This window comes from Ovis aries, chromosome 2 (assembly GCF_016772045.2).
Source record: "Ovis aries strain OAR_USU_Benz2616 breed Rambouillet chromosome 2, ARS-UI_Ramb_v3.0, whole genome shotgun sequence".
Classification (NCBI taxonomy): Eukaryota; Metazoa; Chordata; class Mammalia; order Artiodactyla; family Bovidae; genus Ovis; species Ovis aries.
In genome coordinates, this window is record NC_056055.1 from 138,626,034 (window position 1) to 138,646,813 (window position 20,780).

Genomic DNA, 20,780 nt, shown 5'->3' on the forward strand with positions numbered 1-20,780 from the left:
ATACAGATATTACTTAATATTAGAACAACTTTTCTTTCTACCTTATTTTCTCATTTAATGGAAAGAAATTAAAAATATTTGTGTCTGTTAACTCAATAATTTTATTACATGTGATACTGTCTGACTTTTGTTTTTGTTCCATTCAGTTGGATCTTATGATCTCTACCTAAGGTCGAGGTGAAGAATAAATTGTAATATCCACTCCTCTTTTATTGACATTATAATATCTTTTCACAAACTGTTACAATTTTCTGTCATGCATTTATTCTAGTAATTTAAAATATCTCTCTACCCTGGGAGACCTGGGTTCGATCCTTGGGTTGGGAAAATCCCCTGGAGCAGGGAAAGGCTACCCACTCCAGTACTCTGGCCTGGAGAATTCTGTGGACTATATAGTCCATGGGGTCACAAAGGTCGAACACGACTGAGCGACTTTCATTCTAGTCGGAGGCTTGTGGAGGTTGTGATCAATTTTCGACAATCCATGTTGCTTTCTCTCCCTCACTCTGTGATAGCATTAAGGTTCTTATTTTCTTATATTTGGTCTTATTTGCATTGATGAAAGACAGATTTATTTTTATTTTAAGATAAATCAAGAGGCCACATGATTAGATATAAAAACCTTGTTTAATAATCACTGACTTAAATTTCAGATGAAATAGAACATTAGATATATCACTATTGCCCCTTGAGTCCTTTAGATTTATCTGTTTTTTTTTTTTTTTTTAATTCTAACTCTAGAAAATGCTGTATAAACTCACCCTAATATCTTGGAACATTTAAATGCCAGAGTGATCATTCAGGTTTTGGTATGATTACAAACTAGAAGTTTTAAAACTAAATGGATTTAAAGAATACCAGTTTCTCCTTTCATCATATTCTCCTAACCACTGTTCCACTGTATGCCAGACTTCTTTGACTTCTTATAATTGCTGTAGTCTTTCCATCTTTACTTTAAAGCCAAGTCATAGTATTTTGCCTTCCATAATGATCCTTCCCATTGTGCTCGATTACAGTGCAGTAACTGAGAAAAAATAGAGGAAAGAATGACAGTATTAGAGCAGTAACAAGTTTGAAAGTGTTCTGTATAAAATGCTCGATGTGTACAAGTTTTATACCTTATAAAATTAACAGTGGTGACCTGATTGATGTCCCTTAGATTTTCTAGGAAACTGATGTTTTTCAGGATTAGGGGTTTTTAAACATTTTTGAAGTCATTGATCTCTTTCTTTGAAGTAAATCTGGTATACAGTATTGATCTTAAGGTGCGCTGTGTTCCAAGGGATAGAGTATGGCATAGGATGTGTCTAGTGGCTAGACACTGGAGACCCACTCCAGTATTCTTGCCTGGAGAATCCCATGGACAGAGGAGTCTGGTGGGCTACAGTCCACGGGGTTGCAAAGAGTCGGACACGACTGAGTGACTGAGCGCACACGCCTCAGCTCAGCCACCTGCTCCTTCCTTTCCTTCAGTAACTTTGGAGACACAGCCTCCTTTCCCCTGAGGTGTCCCCAGAGTACAATGTGGAAGTCGCCGATAGTATTCTGAAGTTTTTTTCAGTGAGTAGCCATTTTAGAGGTTAAATACTTGCTGAGTTTCTGCCTATCCTAAATCCTCAAGCTTCGAAATCTCAAGTCCATACACAAAGGATGACCTAGGAGAATTGGCAGCATTAGGCTTCATTGAGAGTTTCTGTTTTGTTTAATATAGGTGTTGCTCAGATTATTTAAATTCGAAACCAGAAAACTGTTTAAAGTACATTTATCTTAGCATTAGTGATGTAATCTTTAGGGCCTAGACTGAAGGCCCTAATTGGCATATAGTTGACTGGGGACCTTAAAGAAGAAACATTGTTTATTTTGCAAACCCTACAAGTAATTTGTAAACTACTAGTTCAAAAGCTGATGATCATTTAATGAATGACACTTGATTGAAGTCTTGAAATATATAAATGCACAGATATTTGGAATAATAGGATAGCCATTCAGATAAGTATAGCTTACCGATACAGTCTATACACTGTTCTAGATGTTACTTATGTTTCTGGTATGTTTCTCATTTAGTCCCCACAGTCCTTTTATGCCCCTGTTATCACATTTAAAATTGATGAGAAAGTTGAGTCTTGGTTAAGGAACATGCTGAAAATTATGGTAAATAGTAGACCCAGAGTTAGATTCTTAGTCTATGTGTTTTCAGAGCTCCATGGTACTTTTCTTCTGAGAAAATTATGGTCCACTGGGCTGACAGAGGTGAGAATGAAGTCAAAGGTCAGCACTAGGTAGTCATACTAGGATGTGGGTGCAGAAAGTTCATGGGAAGGCAGAGTGGTGTGTTTATAATGCCTGTGTTTACTTTACCAGCAAATTTAGGTATATCTAGGTTTCTCTTTCTCATCTTTTGCTTTGCTCTACTTTTCAGTTACTAGCTGTTTCCAGCTTCTTACCCACATTAGTCTTAGATTACAGTCTTAAAATTAATTTTAGTCCTGTCATCCTTTTTTTCCTTCATTCTCCTTCCTCAAATTCTTTTCTGGTTTAAAGGAGGGAAGCCTCTTGCCTTTTTTTTTCTTTACTGTAATCATTAAGCATTTGAGGGTTTGTTTGTTCAGATAAACAGAATGACATTTCTCCCAAAACTGTCCCGCTTCCCTATTCCAGAAAAAAATTTAATTCAGGGAAATTTTGCCTTGGAGAAAAAGTTTTTACTCAGTTAGCCTATATGTCTTAAAAAAAAAAAAAAAAAAAGGGGGAAGAAAAGGACCTTAAATGTCTTGAAGTCCATATCCAGTAAAGTATTTAATGAATGTTATCCCAAATAAGTTTAAGAATACCTACGTATACCGTATCTTTCCATTCCACCCTCACTTGGAGGTAGCCAGTGAATGCTAGCATTTTAATGGTTCTAAAAGCATTTTCAGAAACTGTTCTGAAAAACCATATTTCCTTGACCTTATATTTTTATGTAGATTAGATTGGGAAGGATATGAATAAATTAGTATTTGGGGTGCCTCCTTTTGTTTTAAAATCCATTATAGGATTCCTTATAAAACTGTTAACTTAGAATTTTTAATCTGATGATATTTTTATTCCAATAGAAGTAGAAGATTAGTTATCATTTAAGTCTGAGTTTGGTGATTATGACTATGAAACTAAAGTAATGAACTGTTTATCCTAAACTGCTTATATGTCAGTCTGTCTCCTGAGTAGATTGTTAGAGTGGCTCTCTTTAATCTCTTAATTTGTGATGTGAAAACATACGGGCAGTTTATTGAACATAATAAGTTTTATTTATGGACTTAATGACAATTTGAAGTATTTTTGTATAGTTGATTCATTCAGTTACTTCTTGATGTAGGACATATAATCATGACACATAGAAGGAGGGGAAAAGCATATTTAGGGCTTGGAAATACACAGAATTGAATCTGACTTGAATGCTGATTACCTTGAGTAAGTTATTTAGTATTCATATATTTATAAGGTAATATTAAATTAACTATGCTAGGCATGAAGGTGGGAGGAGGTGGTGGGGAGAAGGTGTAACTTCTCTGTTTAAAGAGTTCAGAGATCAGTAGCATTCACTTAAACCTGTCTGAATTTGTTATGTTGTTGGCAAAATGGCAGTGAGAGAACTTAAAATTCCCCAGATAATAATACCTTGAGGAACCAAAGAGGTTCAATATGAGTTAGGTTGATATTGAGCATCTATATAAACCTCAGGTATTATACCTCAAGGTATTATCTATCATTGTATTTTGTCATTCGTACTATTTAATCACAGAACTACCCACAAGAGACACCAAAATGTGGGTTAAGTCCCTTCCTTGTTGGAGGACTCCTTTGCCTTTAGAGAAGTATTTTAAGTAGCCTGATGTTTTCATTCATTCAGATATTCTGTGTTCTGGCATCAGATATATTTGCCGGGCTTCTAGAATTTGAGGGCTCTGTGCCATTGCCTTGTGCACATTTGGTTTTAATTTTTCACTAAACACAACATTCTGTCAGACTCCACTAAAATTGTTGTTTTAGCTTGATGAAGTACTTGCTATCAGTTAAAAGAACAAACCTGTAATTTAAGAACAAGCCATCGTGTAGTATAGAGCTCTGCAAACCTTTTTTTTCAAAGGGCCGGATATTTTTAGGCTTTATGTACCATACAGTTTCTGACAGAACTACTCAACTCTGCTGTTGTGGTGTGAAGGGAATTATAGACAGTACACAAATGAATGAGTGTGTGTTCATTAAAACCAAATTTATGAACACTGAAATTTGAATTTCTTACAATTTTCATATGATAAAATAGTCTTGTTTTGTTTTCATATTTTTCAGCCATTAAAAAATGTAGGAATTATAGTTAGATTGTGGGCCTTGAGAAAAACAGGTGGCTAGCCAGATTTGGCCAGCTGACTGTTAGTTTGCAGACGCCTATTTAGGGTATAATCTATGAATTTGCTGTTGTTGTTGGATAATTTTCAAGCATTTAGGTGATTTCAAGCATTTAGGGATTATATATGTTAGGATTTATGTTCTGCTCTTTTTCTCTTGCCCAAGTTTATAGAATATATGTTTTATATATATATATATAAATATACTTTTATAGAATATATGTTAATAGTAGAAAACCAATGGGAAAAACAAATGGTGTTTTGTTATGGTTTGGAGGTTTTTTAAGAATTTGAAGGGCATCTTTTAAAGCTGATTACTCTCTGATTTCTCATCCACCTCAAGTCGCATTCTATAAATTTCAAGTAATATGTACAATGCCTTCTACATTTCGAATTTTAAAAATTTATACAATAGCTATGGAAGTTTATCTTTTAAAGAAATTGTATGTAAGTGATTAGACATTCACATTGCATGAATGCTATTTAGCAAAATTTCTAAATTAGGAAATAAAAATGACATTTATAGTGATTATAAAATTTTGTTTGTTGAAACTATAAAAGTCTGTTAACTTGCTTTCTGTAGACACCAGAGAAGAAACAATCAGAATCATCCAGAGGAAGAAAAAGAAAAGCAGAAAACCAGAATGAAAGTAGTCAGGGTAAGTGAAGCAAAATCTTCCTTCATATCCAAAGAGGTATTTGCAATTAATTATTCTGGTTTTTAATCCATTAATAATTTGTTTTAAAGTTTTCTGTTTTTGCAATTTATATAGACACCATGTAATATCTGCACTAATAATAGCTTAAATATACTTTTTGTAAAAAACATTATGAAATTGGAGTCTTTCTGTACCACAGGTAGTTTGCTTATGGTTACTCTTTTTAACATTTCCTTTATTTTTTTGAGAATTAGAAAGTGTCATGTCCAAACCTGATATGCATTACCTTTATCACCTTTCTCTGTTCTCTCTTTATATGAAATATGGTGTTGAAATGACTTCTTGTTTTTGGATAAGAATTTTATATCTTGCTTTGAAACAAATACCTAAATTTACTCATCCTTTTTATTAAAAAAAAAAAAACTATATAAAAATGATTGAGGTACTTCATTTTAAAACATCGGCTTTTTCTTTCCATACCTTTTCTTCATCCGTTTTTGCTTTCTTTCCATATCCTTCATCTTTTCTTCTACATTTTATATTATAAACTAGTAAGGAAATTACTTTCACTAGACTACAAAACTTCTTATAATGGATAAGATAGCATTATCATTTAATTTGGTTTTTCAAGATTAAATACAAAAATTGGACTCTTGAATCATATGTAATGATGATTTTATGCATATATTATGTGTTTTGGAGCCATTTCTATCTATAAAGTCTAGAGCTATGAACCCATGGCTTACTAGTATTTACATGTGGCACTGGCATCAACAAATACATTTGCAGCAGCTGTCTTTGTGGAAAGGGGAAGTTGAGTCACTCTAGCACCTTTCTCTTAAGTTTGTGCTATTTTGTATTTCAGTCTGGCCTGAGGTCCTTTTTGATCTTAGTGTAGTTTCCTCATCTGTGGTTAGTGAACTTGGATTTATTTAGTTACATTAGTTATGATAGTTTTAACATTAAATTTTAAAGCTTACTTAAAAGCAGGGTCCCAATATAGTATGGGACTTCTGGGTTGGTTGAGCCAACCTATGTCTTTAGGAAGCCACATCATTTTCTCTGTGATCTGCCATCCACAGAATTGTCTGCTTTTTTCTTTTATGTTTTTAGGACTGTGGCCATTTAAAATTGTATCTCCTCATTTCATCCTCCACACTTGTATTTGCTTTAGAGAGAGCCTGGTTTTCTATGAGCTTTTCTTTTTTTCCCTCTATTTGACGTAGGCTTATTCAAGTTCATAGCAAACCTCTCCTGTCATCTTCTTGGTCAGAATTGGGTTGTGTGTCCATTCCAGAACGAATTATGTCCATGAGAGGTATTATTGCACTTAAAATCAGGCCCGTCTCTGAAATTGAGAATGTGGTAACATTCCCCTTAGAAAGATAGGCCTTGTGCAGAAAGCATGATACCTGAGCAAAACTGGATTTCTGATTAGGAGGAGGAGAGATAGGGAGCTAGGAATGGAGGCCAGATAGGAAACAGCCCTGGAGGAAAAGCTATGACCAACCTAGACAACATTAAAAAGCAGAGGCAATACTTTACAGACAGAGGTCCATCTCATCAAAGCTATGGATGTGAGAGTTGGACTATAAAGAAAGCTGAGCGCCAAAGACTTGATGCTCTTCAACTGTGTTATTGGAGAAGACTCTTGAGAGTCCCTTGGACAGCAAAGAGATCCAACCAGTCCATCCTAAAGGAAGCCATTCCTGAATATTCGTTGGAAGGATTGATGCTGAAGCTGAAACTCCAATACTATGGCCACCTAATGTGAAGAACTGACTCATTAGAAAAGACCCTGATGCCGGGAAAGATTGAAGGCAGGAGGAGAAGGGGACGACAGGATGAGATGGTTGGATGGCATCATCGACTCAATGGACATCAGTTTGAGCAAGCTGAGGGAGTTGGTGATGGACAGGGAAGCCTGGCGTGCTGCAGTCCATGGGGTCGCAAAGAGTGGATACGACTAAGCAACTGAACTGAAATTATATGGTCTATGCAGGGGAGGGAATGTTAACAGAATAAAATGTGGATTCAATCAGGGAAAAAGAACTGGGGAAATAGTTTCTGGTAGGCAACCAAAAAACGTCTCTGTCTTCATTAAAAGGTGGCACCACTTCAGAATCTGCAAGGAAGTTGTTATAGGCAGAAGGAAAATTCCTTTGGTATAGTCCTCTCTGACTTCTGAATAAACCTATACAAAACTATTGTTGAAAATTTCTAGGTTGTATTACTTCTTAGTTTTTTTTTTTTTTTTAATTCCTGCTACTTTGTTCCAGGAAGGAATGAGAGATTGTTGAACCTTTAAATGTATTGTTTGTTCATCTCGGTAATGCCTGGCAAATAGTAATGTTTGCTGAATAAAATAAGTGAATGAATGTATATGTCAGTATTGAATTGATAAATGTTTATATTATCCAATGCTTTTGACTCCATGCTATCATTAATTTTTCTTTTGTAACTTGAAGAAATTATGTATTCAGTGTAATTCTAATGAAGGATGGATAACTCCCATCCAAAATGCTGTATTTCTTAGCTGCTTCTCAGTTTAGTATTTATAAAATTGGTGAAAAAAATCATTTTATTTGCTTTTTGTTTTTTTTAAAGTCCATTTTGGAGCAAAACTTTTAATTAAAGAATAATTTTGACCACTTTACCAAAGTGGCCATGTAAGCACAATATTTAAAATCTAGTTTATTTTTGAAAAAAATCCTACTAATTTGAAAATACTTTTTAGAAAATCAAACATTTTACAAAATAGTGTTCATATTAAAGCATGTTATTGTCAGTTTGTTGTGGTTTGTGTTGACTGAGCTTTTTTATAATTTATAGATATAAATCGGTTTGTCAGTTATACAGCTACCACTTGTCTTTTTTAATTGATATATTTTTCACTGATACACTTTTATGAAGTTAGTAACCGTGAAGCAATATGAATAATGTTGTTTTAAAAGCAGGCAGTCTTTTAATATGATTTATTTTTCTGATTTTCCCATAGTTGAGACTTTTAAAATTGACATGTATCTATTGGAATATCATTTGATTTTTGGAATTGTGAAGTTGGCATCTGACCCTCTGAGGAATCTTAGTATTCTTTTAATGCCCATCACCACCCAACTAGAATATCATATTCTTTAACATTTTTGTGTGTATTAGGGGAATTAAGTTTGGCACATTCTCTTTCTCATATAATATGTGATAGATAGTCACGACTGACTTTAAATCTGTAAAATTTTTTACTTTTATATTTTAGGAAAAAGTATTGGGGGACGTGGCCACAAAATTAGCGACTATTTTGAAGTAAGTTCATTGAGGAATATCTTCAGTTCTTAATATAATTCTGCCATAGGCTGTTGGAACCACCGAGTCTGCTTTTGTTGATCTAGTTGATTAAAGCAGAACTTAAGTACTATGTGATGTCCTGTCTTTCTAGGAACATTAAAGTTTACTTTTACTTTGGTATGGCACATCATAATTTTCAAAGGACTTTCTCCTGTATTTTCTTGTAATAGGTCAGGAGATGGTCAAAGCAGGTATTAGTATTCCTGTTTTAGGTGAAGAACCTGAGAACCAGAGATGTTAAAGTAGCCTTCTTGTTTGGTCATGCGGCTGTGTCTGACTCTTTTGTGACCCTGTGGACTGTAGCTCGCCAGGGCCCTCTGTCCATGGGATTTCCCAGGCAAGAATACTGGATTGGGGTGCCATCTCCTTCTCCAGGGGATCTTCCTGACCCAGGGATTAAACTCGAGTCTGCTGCACTGGCAGGCATATTCTTTACCACTGAGCCACCTGGGAAGCCGCATAAAGTATCCTACCTAAAGGCAAATTTTAAATGGAAGAGCCTCTAGAATTCTTTGTACTGTCAGTCAAGATTTTATTGTACCAAAGCAACAGCTGAGGCCTGTGGATGGAGATTAAATAATGATAGAGATGTGAATCTAAAGAGTCCCTGAAAATAATAAACAGTGGTAAATTTATATTTTTACCCAATCTGGAATGTTTCTTTACCCCTACACAGAAACGCTTTTTCCTACCATTATATTAATGTGATTAATTGTAAAATATTAATGTGATTAGTAAAATAATAGTTGAAAAATATTTATATTTACTTGAGAGAGAGTAGAATTTGCTGGTTGGGAGAAGGGCTGTATTTTTTATATGTATATATATAAATGCTGGGTTGAGACGATCCCTCGCAGAAGGACATAGCAACCCACTCCAGTATTCTTGCCTGGAGAATCCCGTGAAGAGAAGAGCTTGGTGGGCTCTTCTCCATGGGGTTGCAATGAGTTGAATATGACTGAATGACTAACACAGTCACTCTCTTTCACTCATATATACACACACACACACACACATATATATATCCTCCATTGTTTTTCTTTTTTGAGTTTACAGAATCTAAGTTAAAACTGTTGGAGACTATAAAATACACCTAAAGCTCGTTAGTTGCTGTCAGTCCCTTAGTGTTAATATCATTAAAAATCTTTGCCAAAGGTAGGGTCTGTTCAAATAAACACATCTCAAGTGTCTTGAATGCCTACTATGTGCTGAGCATTGTGCTAGGCACTATAGATTAAAAATTTAGAGTAAGTTCTTTAGGTGTAGGAAGTTATTTAATGAACACACTAGGAAGTCTCCTTTTCTGCTGTTCATACCTAATACCCAGAGATGAAGCCATTAGCAGCAAATTGTTTTTGCCTTCCATTCTTGGTTCAGAAACATGAGACTTGAGAAAGCTATGGAACAGATTAGGTGGCTTCTCTTCATACATGGTTAAGTCATTTACTGTAATGCATGTAAGAAAGAATCAATTTTTATTAGACTTTGTGCTGTTAAGAAGGGACTTGGTCCAGTAGTTCTTTTATAGTGCTGTGAACATTTGGATACTTAACAGATCTTGGGAATGACAGTTCTGTCTTAAGATAGTTGATTAACATCTACACATCTACTTGTAAAGAGATTAAAGTTTCTCGGGATTAGAGCTCCTGCTGGCTTCACAAGCATAAGGGAACTGCTAAAATTTGAAGGAAAAATCAGACATGTTCTTTGCTCTGGGGGAATTTGTCTTTGAGGCTGCCACAAAAATAATAAAATATATTTAAATTAATTCGTAATACCATGTCTAAAACAATATCTTTCTAAACTTTTGTTTTATTTTTATATATATATATATATATATAGTGGTGTTTCCTTTTACCCTCAGTACCAAGGTGGAAATGGCTCAAGTCCAGTAAGAGGCATACCTCCTGCAATCCGTTCGCCTCAGAATTCACATTCACATTCCACTCCTTCTTCATCTGTAAGTTTTTCCATGTGTTTTTATGTCTCAGAGGTTATGTGTACTAAATGAAGAATTTTTGTAATTTGTCTTTATTGAGGCCTTTTATGTATATGTGCTTAGTCACTCAGTCGTGTCTGGCTCTTTGCAACCCCATGGATTGTAGCTCGCCAGGCCCCTCTGTCCATGGGGATTCTCCAGGCAACAATACTGGAGTGGGTTGCCATGGCCTCCTCCAAGGAATCTTCCCAACTCAGGGGTCATATATATATATATATATATATATTAGCATTTACCTTTTTAAAAAAGTCTTTCATTCTGTTGAGGTGAGTTGAATTCTTTTCAGTGATTTGATGCTGTTAGAACTTTATTTCTGAAAGTGAGATTCTTAAAGATTTTCTGAGTTAATTATTTCCAAGAAGTAATGTTTCTATAAAAGAATGATAGGACTGGGAATTCCTTGGCAGTCCAGTGGTTAGGTCTCAGCACTTTTTACTGCTGGGGCCCAAGTTCGATCATTGGTCAGGGATCTTATCAGTTAAATTTCTTAACCACTAAAGTGGTAGCATAATTCCTTTCTGGGAATCCTTGAGAAAAGAGTAGGCAGCTGTCAGCCTTGGATAATGTAGTTTGGGGTAAGAAAAGGATCTTGGATCTAAAAATTCACTGAAAACTTTTTAGTTTGTTTCTGACATTTTTAAGATCCAGTTCTTTTATATGCATTGCCCTACATGTTGGATTTTATTTACTGTTTTTTAACTTTGATTATGTGAAAGTTCATTGTATAACCAGAATAGCAGTGTTGGCTTTCACTAATTTAAAGATGAATTAAGAATTTTTAAAAATTAGAGTCTGTCATTTACTCAGTTACACTGTTGTAACTTCCAGTGTTGCTTTCTAGTCCTTTCTCTAGATAAATACTTTTTAATGTCTTACTCATTTTGTACCTTGGAGGACATCATATTGCCGTATACCAAGTAGAGTATAAAACTCAAAAATAGCTTGGAATTGTAGTGATAGCATTGGTACATGATGTAATCGACTGTTTTCAGTGAATGTATTTTAAAACTAGTGACTAGTTAAACCATGCAACTTATCAGTAAACTGATTTTATATTACACATGGGCATGCATTAGGGCTTCCTGATGACTCAGATAGTAAAAAATCCACTGCAGTGCAGGAGACTGATTTTGACCCCTGGGTTGCGAAGATCCCCTGGAGAAGGAATGGCTACCCTCTCCAATATTCTTGCCTGGAGAATTCCCTGGACAGAGGAACCTGGCAAGCCAGCGTCCATGGCGTCATGCAGAGTCAGACACGACTGAGCAACTAACATAACAGCAACAACAGGGGCATGCATTGTTGTCCCTAGTGCTGAAAGAATTCTGTTGCTATAGTAAAGTCTTTCAGTTTTGCTTTTTGAACCATCATAAGCTGTTTTTGATAATTTTTTTTTAAATGATATATTTGGCCTTGTTATATTTAACAAGTTGAAAGCATTCAATTTTCTTTTATGGAACCAGACTGTAAACTCCTTGAGGGCAAGGCATATATATAAAGTTTATACATGTGACAGTTTTTGGATGAGTGTCTGAGACCAAGGCTCATACCTCTCTATTTTATCTGTCTATCTATCAGATGGCTGGTTGTCTTCTTTTACTGGGCTTTGTAAGAGGGAGGTACTCAATCCTTATTGAATAAACAATGATAAAAAGTTTTTAAAATTCAGTTATGTTTTGAGTTATTATCCTAATAAACACTTAAGGAATATTTAGTTGTTGTTAAGCAGAAATCTACTTTTAATTCTTTTTTAAAAATTTATTCATTTTTTAATTGAAGGAAAATTGCTTTACAGAATTTTGTTGTTTTCTGGCAAACATCAAGAAGAATCTTGCTATTGTATTATTTTTGCTAATGTAAAATTTAATATTTTGTTAAGGTTCGACCGAATAGCCCTTCTCCTACTGCGTTAGCTTTTGGGGACCACCCTATTGTACAGCCAAAGCAGTTATCCTTTAAAATTACTCAGGTAAATAGTAATTGAGATTTCTTTGTATGACTTAGGGATAAAAAACCAGTGACCAGTTTGTGTACACAATTAAGATGTCTTCTGTTTTAGACATAATCATAAAGTAAAATTCGATATCAAGAAAGCTAACTACTGAATAACAACCAAAAAAAATTTGTAGAGAGTGAGAAATTGAAACCCAGTTTACTGTCAATCTGTCCTTTGTTACACTGGTTAAATACAAATTTTAAGCAAATTAAATAACCAAGACAACCATAACATGTCAGTTCTGTTTACTGATTATTTTTTAACTTAACATCTAAGTACATATAATTGATACCTTCTTGAAGGTGTTATATTTGTTATAAGTGGATATTAAACCAGTTTGTTTTACATGTCTGTATTTTTGTGTATCATATATGCTACACAATTGAAAATTATTTGAAAATCAGACATCTTTTGCAATTACTTTGTTTTGTGAATTTTGAGTATTGGAGTTTTCATTTTAACTCTATATACATGTGACAGTTTTTGAATGAGTGTCTGAAACCAAGGATTGAAAAAGTAGGTCTTCTTGCTTGCCACCTTAATTGTGCAGTTTATTACCATTATACTTTTCCTGTCAGGTCATGGCCAGACTCTTGTGAATGTATCAAAACTTCTTTCTTTGGATAATCTTTAGACCAGGATTTATAAGTTCATTGCTTTGAGTCAGTGAACAGCTTGTGAATGTTTTTGCCCTGTTCAAAAATCAGCTAGAGTTTTCATATAACAGTGATTATACTGAATTCTAATGAAGAATACACTTATCAATATTCTAAAAATTTAAATGATTAACCTTTGAAAAAATTTTTTTAAGTCTGTGTAGCACTTACATTTCTGAAGATAATTAAACTTAAAACTACACTAAGACCTTTTGGGATACCCTTTACATACACAAACTCCAATGCTGTGATTTTTAGAATCAGAATTAAATCTAATTTTATGTTTACATGCAGTAATATATATATATATAATGGAATAATAAAATAGCTTTCTTTTATTTAGACTGATCTTACGATGCTGAAATTAGCAGCATTAGAAAGTAATAAAAACCAGGACCTGGAAAAGAAGGAAGGTCGTATAGATGACTTGCTCAGGGTAAGTAAGAAGTCATCATTGCCAGTTATTTGGCAGTAGTAAAACAGTTGAGAAAATACTTAACATTTTTAAAAATTTCTCTTATTGGGAGAAATTAAGTCTTTTAGTATTAAGGACATAATTGAAAATATCAACCATTTAAAGAAAAAACTTTTATTAGCTCTTTAAATGTGAACTGAAAAGCAGTTAGAGAAATAGAAGTTTATAAAATTTTATTTTTACTTGGTCAGCTATCCTAAGACAGATATCCATTTCATGGTGGTTTTAAAGTTACTTGATTTTGTTATAAACCTTTTAATGGAAACTTCATAAAGAGACACATCAAAAAGTATGCCTAATATGTTAGTTAGTAAGGGATGAAGTAGTTGTTCTCACCCCTTGCTGCTCATTTGAATCACTGGATGGAAAACATGGGAGACACTTTATAAAAGTAACAATGCTTATACCCTACCCTGAGGAATTCTGATTATATTGGTGTGACGTAGGGCTTGGACATTGGTAGTTTTAAAAGCTCCTGCATGGTCCAGAGGCTAAGACTCCATGCTCCCAATGAAGGGGGCCCAGGTTTGATCCCTGGTCAGGGACCTAGATTGCACATGCTGCACCTAGGATCCAGCTCAACCAAATAAATTAATTAAAGGGGAAAAATAAAAACCTTCTCCAAATGATTGTAATTTAGCTAACAGAACTGTTGGTATAGAAACTCAGTGAAACCATCATCTGTGACCAAAACCTCTAAAACATCTAGTGTGCCTCTCCCGTTCCCATCCTGTTCACTCCCTGACATCTCTTACAATGGTAAAATTGACCACTGTTGTAAATTTTGTATCTATTTCTTATGCCTTTGTGTTTCTTATAGTTATATCTATCTTATACATTCTTAACAACATATTATTTCACTGTTTTTGAACTTTAAATTACAAAATTATACTGTAGGCCCTGCTTGCCTTCACTAAACATTATACGTGGGATTGTCATGTTCATTTCACTGCTGTATAGGAAGGCGTAAACGAATGTACTGTAATTTATCTTTGCTGCTCTTGTTGAACATTTTATTTCTACTTTTTGCTATTATGAACAGTTCTGCTAAGACACACTCTTGTACATGTCTTCTGTGGCACACATGGAGAATTTCTCTGTGTTATATGCTTAGAAAGGCATGGCTAGAGTATAGGGCATACATAGCTTAAACTCTACTCTATAAAAGCAGATTTTTCCCAAGGTGGTTGGATCAGTTTACATTCCACTAACTATAAGCAGGGAATAATCTTATTGCTCATTACCCTTGCCAAAGCTTATTAGAATCATATTTAATTTGGGGGTTCAGTTTAATGGATATAACAAGGTATTAGTTATTATGCATTCACTTTATTTTTTGAATATCTTGTAAAATATTTATTAACCGTTTGTATTTCTTCTGTGAAGTAAATGATCTTTTTTTTTTTGCTCATTTTTCTTAATGAGTTGCTGTTTTTCAAAATTGTATCCGTTTTTTTGTTGGCTGTATATATTGATTTTTCTCCCAGTGTGTAAATTGTCTTTTTATTTCTTTGCGCTATCTTTTGATTAGATCATTTAAAATTTATATGATTGCATTTCTCTTTTTTTTATGGGTTTCCCTGGTGTCTCAGATTGTAAAGAATCTGCCCACAGTGTAGGAGACCTGCATTCGATCCCTGTGTTGCAAAGATTCTCTGGAGAAGGACGTGACAACCCACTCCAGTATTCTTGCCTGGAGACTCCCATGGACAGAGGAGCCTGACAGGCTACTGTCTATGGGGTTGCAAAGAGTCAGACATGACTGAGCGACCTCTTTATTTATAGTTTGTACCAAATTATTATCAAAGATATACCAAAATAATTCATTATTTTTGTCCCTAAGACCATAAAGATGTTCGTCTGTATCTTCTTTAAAAAAAATTTATAGTCTGCTTTTTCAATACAAGTTATAAATCTCACTGGAATTCATTTTGGGGTATGATGTGAAATAAGGTTTCATTTTAATTTCTTTCTGTATAGAGAACCAGTTATCTAGACCATGTAGTTAAGTCTACTCTTTACTGCCAGCTCCATCATACAATCTCATTTTCATAAACAAATACATGTATTTGAGTGTTCTGTGTTAAGTACCATGTTCTCTGTGTATTCCTACACTGGTACTACAGCATCTTTTTATCATTTAGCTGTTGTCTTTGGTTGTTAGTAACAGAGAACATAAACAACAGTCCTTTAAATAAGATACAGTATTACTTTTTGAGAGAAGAACAGAAAGGCGGGGGTGGGGGGGTATTCCAAGTCAGAGCTTGAGGGTGCAGTGTCTCCTGCCCACTGAGTTACTTGCCCCACACTAAAGCCAGTTAGGGGTGGAGGCCGGTCCTTCCATAGCAGGCCCAGAAGGAAATGGTGCTGAGATAACCCATGGAACACAGTGCCCCTCACTAATATATCTGAGATAGGTTTTTCTGTTCTCTGCAAACTGCTCACCTCTGAGGGGACGAGGGACCGAGTGTTTCCCTGAGCCCCAAGCTAGTGATGGAGGCCAAGCAGGACCCTGCAGTGTGGCCCCTGGTGCCACACTGACCATTCATCCCAGATGTGACTGAGGAGGGCCTGGAGACTGTTCATCTATCTAGACAGCAGTGTCTGCACATGTGCAGTTGGGCTGTTGCCACCTTGGACAAAGCCTAAGAGGCCATAGGCCTTTGAATGGAAGACGGTTAAGTTTTGTGAAAATGCAATTTTATTGGTTCTGCTTTATTTCCAGCCAGGCAGAGCTTTGCTAGCAAGTAGAGATGACTGAGCTATGCAGGCCATAGGCATCTGGACAAGTTTCCATAAACAACAGTACTTTAAATGAAATACCATATTATTTTTTAAGAGAAGAACAGAAGGAGGTGGCCCAGGTGTCATATGGAATCTTGTCTCCCTCAGTTTTTCTGCTCCCTCCCCTTAGTACATGGCCTTCATTTTGAAGATTATATCAAGGTACAATATATTTATCAAAGTCACAGTTATGGTATCTCTGTTCTTAAGCAGAAGAGGAAAGAAATTAAAAATACAGCAGTTTCCTGCATAGTGTTCTTGAGTATTCCATTGCACAACTTCTGCTTACATTTCACTGATCGTCGTTAGCTGCAAGGAGATGGGAAATACACTAGCTAGTCTTAGATTTTCAAGTCACACATACACAATTTGTTGGGTTTCTGTTCAACTAGAAGATAATGATAAGGATCTGATGCTAAATTTCATATATGTTCCTCTGAAACTATTTTATTTTACCCTTTTCCTTGGAAAACAGCTTTTTGTTAGATACATACTTTTAGATTGGCAGCTGTATTTTTCTCCTGGCGTTTTTTATTTATTATACTGCTCTCTTTTGGCTTATACCGTAATTGGCATAGACCTACGGTTTTCAAAGAATCATCCCCAGACCAGAAGCATCAACCTTACTAGCGGACTTATTAGAAATGAAGTTTCAGACTCTACTCCAGAGCTACTTATTCAGAAACTGGGAATGGATTCCCGTAATCTGTGTTCCAACAAGCTCTCCAGGTTACTTCCTGGTGACTGTACTAGACTACTGAGACTCATCTTCTGAGCTTAGAAAGAGGGACTGAGCATATGACTGCCTGCAGAGTTAACAAAATTTGTATTCATGTGGCTGAGAAAGGTGCTGAGAACAGTTAGCTATTGGATAGGCGTCTGCAGTGTTACCCACATGTTTAATGGAGATGTTTTATTACAAAAGATGAAGGAGAACTCACATTCATTTTTAAGTGTTAGTCACTTTGTATTTCAGTTATTTCAAATGAGATAGAATGATGTTGCTCTGTTTTAGAAATAACAGAGCAGACCTTTAAGACAACTTTAGAAATAAGGTTCAAATAATTTATTTAACTTAGCCCCCCAAATTATATAACCTAGAGTGTAGATTTGAACCTATGGAGTATAAATACATATTTCATGTACTTTTCACTATACAACTAAGCAGCGTGTAACAGTGTTGTTATTCTTATGGTAAGTAAGTATTTTAACATTTTTTTTAGTATCACATTCAAATACTTAATCTTATTAATCCTTCTCTTTATGACATTTTTCAAAAAGTATAAATATTCTTAAATGTCTCATATACACAATTCTAGACCTTTTTCATTATCTACTTATATTGTAGGCTAATTGTGATCTCAGACGGCAGATAGATGAGCAGCAAAAGCTACTTGAAAAATACAAAGAGCGATTAAATAAGTGCATATCAATGAGCAAGAAACTGCTTATTGAGAAGGTAAGTTCCCTGGCAGTCCAGTGATTAAGACTTCACCTTCCAATGCAGGAGTGTGGGTTCGATCCCTAGTTGAGAAGCTAGGATCCTCACATACCCCACATGCCTCGTGGTCAAAAAACCAAAACATAAGACAGAAACTGCATTGTAACAAATTCAGTAGAGGCTTAAAAAAAGTCCACATCAAAAAAAAAAGTTCAATAAAATTTCCCTCTCCTTTCACTAGTCCTGTGTTTTTAAAGTTTAAATTAATAAAGTTGAATGATGATTTTTTTTCCCTTTTTTTTCAGAGTACACAAGAAAAACTGTCAAGCCGAGAGAAGAGTATGCAAGACAGATTACGCCTTGGGCATTTCACAACAGTTAGACATGGTGCTTCATTTACTGAACAATGGACAGATGGTTTTGCATTTCAGAATCTTGTAAAGTTAGTCACTCTTACATTTTAAAAGATTTAGTATTCGTTTGGGTGTTTGTTATTTTCAAAGATTATAGATGTGGAATTTTATGTTCTATATTTACTCCTCACTACTCTTTGAAATCATAGAACTTAATACATTTGAAAGGAACATAAAAGAGGCATTACAGTTTTAGCTTTAGCAAACTTCTTGATTAATTAGCATTCATCTGTATAGTATCATGTATTATTTTAAATATGACTTTCCAAAACATAAACTGACCTAGCTTTTATAGGTTAGTTGAGAGGGAAATTGTTAAAAATTTTAACTTTAATTGCAAGATTTGTATCTGCATATCTTGGGGGTTTTCTGCTTAGTTGTTTTTTTCTTTTTTTCCCCCTCTCCCATTCCTCAGTCCTTCCTTCAGCATTTGTCTGCTCATTATTCTTGTGGGAAAGACAAACACATTTTCACTGCAGTGTCAGGCATAATAACTCAAAAGTCAGTTGAACTGAACATGTGGCTTTAGCACATCTGAGGTAAACTTTAAAATGGAGAAATCCATTTTCTCAGGTTGGTGGTAGGAAAGGGTAGGTTGACTATTTCTGTGTTAAGGAGCCAGGATCAATTGCTGCCCCTACCCCAAAACCTGCAAAGCAAGAGTAGTGCCAGCATTTAAATCAGCTTTCCCAGAGTCAGTCCAGTTAAATGGAGAATGTAGGCAAAGCTTTATTTCATATAGTATCACATAAACATTGCTATTTCAGACATTGGTTCCCAGGACTTAAGTATAGAATGGTCTTGTATCTATCTTGGTTGATTTACCCAGCTTCTGTTCAACACAACTGTTTCTGGGTGTTAGGTATTGGACAGTGTCTTTGTGATGATAGGAAGTTTGGATTTTAATTTTGTTGATAAAAGGGAGCTGTTAAAGTTTTATATAGTGTGTGTGGTCAAATTTGAGGTTTTGAAAGATAACTGACAGAAATGTGGGAATAATACTGAAAAGAACATAAATTGTTGACAATTTAGATGGAGAAGGATCCAAATGAAAGGTGATTAGGCTTGAACTAAAATATTAACAGTAGAAATAGAAAGTAAGAGAGTTGAGATACAACTTAAAAATTTTTAGTGTTTTTCTGAGCTGCTAAACTCAGATCTACAGTTGTCCTGGTAATGAATAAAAGAAGGTTAAATATAAACTAAAATACAAACTCCGCCAGTTGTTAAAATTTCTCCATTAAGCTGTCAAAGAGTTAAAATTGGAGCTTACGGGTTGGTGAATGTGTGGAGATCTGGGAAGGTTATCGGCTCAGAGAGAGCATGGAAGCTCCATGTCTCTTCCCCCATACCTCGTCCTGTGCAACTCTTCCATCTGGCTGTTGCTGCTGCTGCTGCTAAGTCGCTTCAGTTGTGGCCGACTCTGTGTGACCCCATAGACGGCAACCCACCAGGCTCCTCCGTCCCTGGGACTCTTTAGGCAAGAATACTGGAGTGGGTTGCCATTTCCCTCTCCAGTGCATGAAAGTGAAAGTGAGGTCGCTCAGTCGTGTCTGACTCTTAGCGACCCCATGGACTGCAGCCTACTGGGCTCCTCTGTCCATGGGATTTTTTGGCAAGAGTACTGGAGCTGTTTCTGAGCTATATCCTTTTATAATAAAGCAATAACCCAGTTTTAAGAAATTGTATTTTTTTCTAACTAATAAGCATTTACTGAGGGCCTGCTGTATGTTGTTACATATATATTTAATGTCAAACAGTTAATCAGTGTATATTTTTTAAGCTGTGATATAACCCAAAATAGTTGGAAGATAAGAGAAATAAAAATTAATAATATTAAATTAATAATCTCTAAACTGTATGGTCATTACTGAATAATCAGTCACTATATTTATATGTGTGTGTGTGTCCATTAGAGTAATTCTTTCATTATTTCAGTAGGATTATTGCTGCTTATTTTTATTCTCTTGATTGTACTCTAAACTAGATTTAAAATTAATTTTTTAAATAAACTGAAATTATTCCTACTTCCAGTAGAAAACTGGATTAAAGTGATATTCTATCCTTACTCTTCTTGAGACTTTTCTCCAGCATTTTGCTCTTTTACTTGGGTTCTCCTTCATTCCTTCCCTTTCATGTTCTGCACAGCCTGACTGGGATCATGGGACTCTGAAACGTGTGTAAAACAAGTCTTTGTCGGTAGAGTGGAAGTTCTCTAGTCCTGGTCTGAATAGGGGTGAAGGAGTGAGGAATTGAAATATTTGACTTGTTCTAAATCTGAGTACCATCACCATGGAGGTTATGTGTTTCTTGTTTTTTGTTTTTTTACATTAAAAGAGTTATACACTGTGACAAAGTGGGATTTATTCCTGGTTTGAGAATAGGTCAGCAGACAAAAATTAATCGGTGTGATATGTCACCTAATACAGTGAAGGAAAACAACCAAAATCATCTCAATTGATGCAATAAAAGGATTAGACAAAATTCTACATCCTGTCATAATCACCATTTAGTTTTTAAAAAATTTTTTCCTAGTGTGGTAAGGTGACCTAAGAGGGAAGATAATTATATTAGAACAGGCTTAATATGTTGTATGAGAGGATGGTTTTTAAAAGCTTCAATTAGAAACA

The 20,780-nt window shown here is 35.1% G+C and overlaps 1 protein-coding gene across 5 annotated transcripts in view; it reads left to right on the plus strand.

Annotated features, from left to right (window-relative positions):
* Positions 1-20,780, plus strand: part of TLK1 (tousled like kinase 1) — a 173,320-nt gene that overhangs the window by 104,357 nt on the left and 48,183 nt on the right. For 2 of the 5 annotated variants that reach the window (XM_060409774.1, XM_060409773.1), the window contains 6 exons: positions 4,969-5,044; positions 10,251-10,346; positions 12,265-12,354; positions 13,381-13,473; positions 17,645-17,755; positions 18,043-18,179. In XM_060409774.1, the coding sequence (XP_060265757.1) occupies positions 5,030-5,044; positions 10,251-10,346; positions 12,265-12,354; positions 13,381-13,473; positions 17,645-17,755; positions 18,043-18,179 (542 nt within the window). In that variant the 5' untranslated portion in view covers positions 4,969-5,029. Of the gene's footprint in view, positions 1-4,968; positions 5,045-8,297; positions 8,345-10,250; positions 10,347-12,264; positions 12,355-13,380; positions 13,474-17,644; positions 17,756-18,042; positions 18,180-20,780 lie in introns of all 5 variants that reach the window. The other 3 variants (XM_027964869.2, XM_042243732.1, XM_027964871.2) reach the window with 3 other exon arrangements.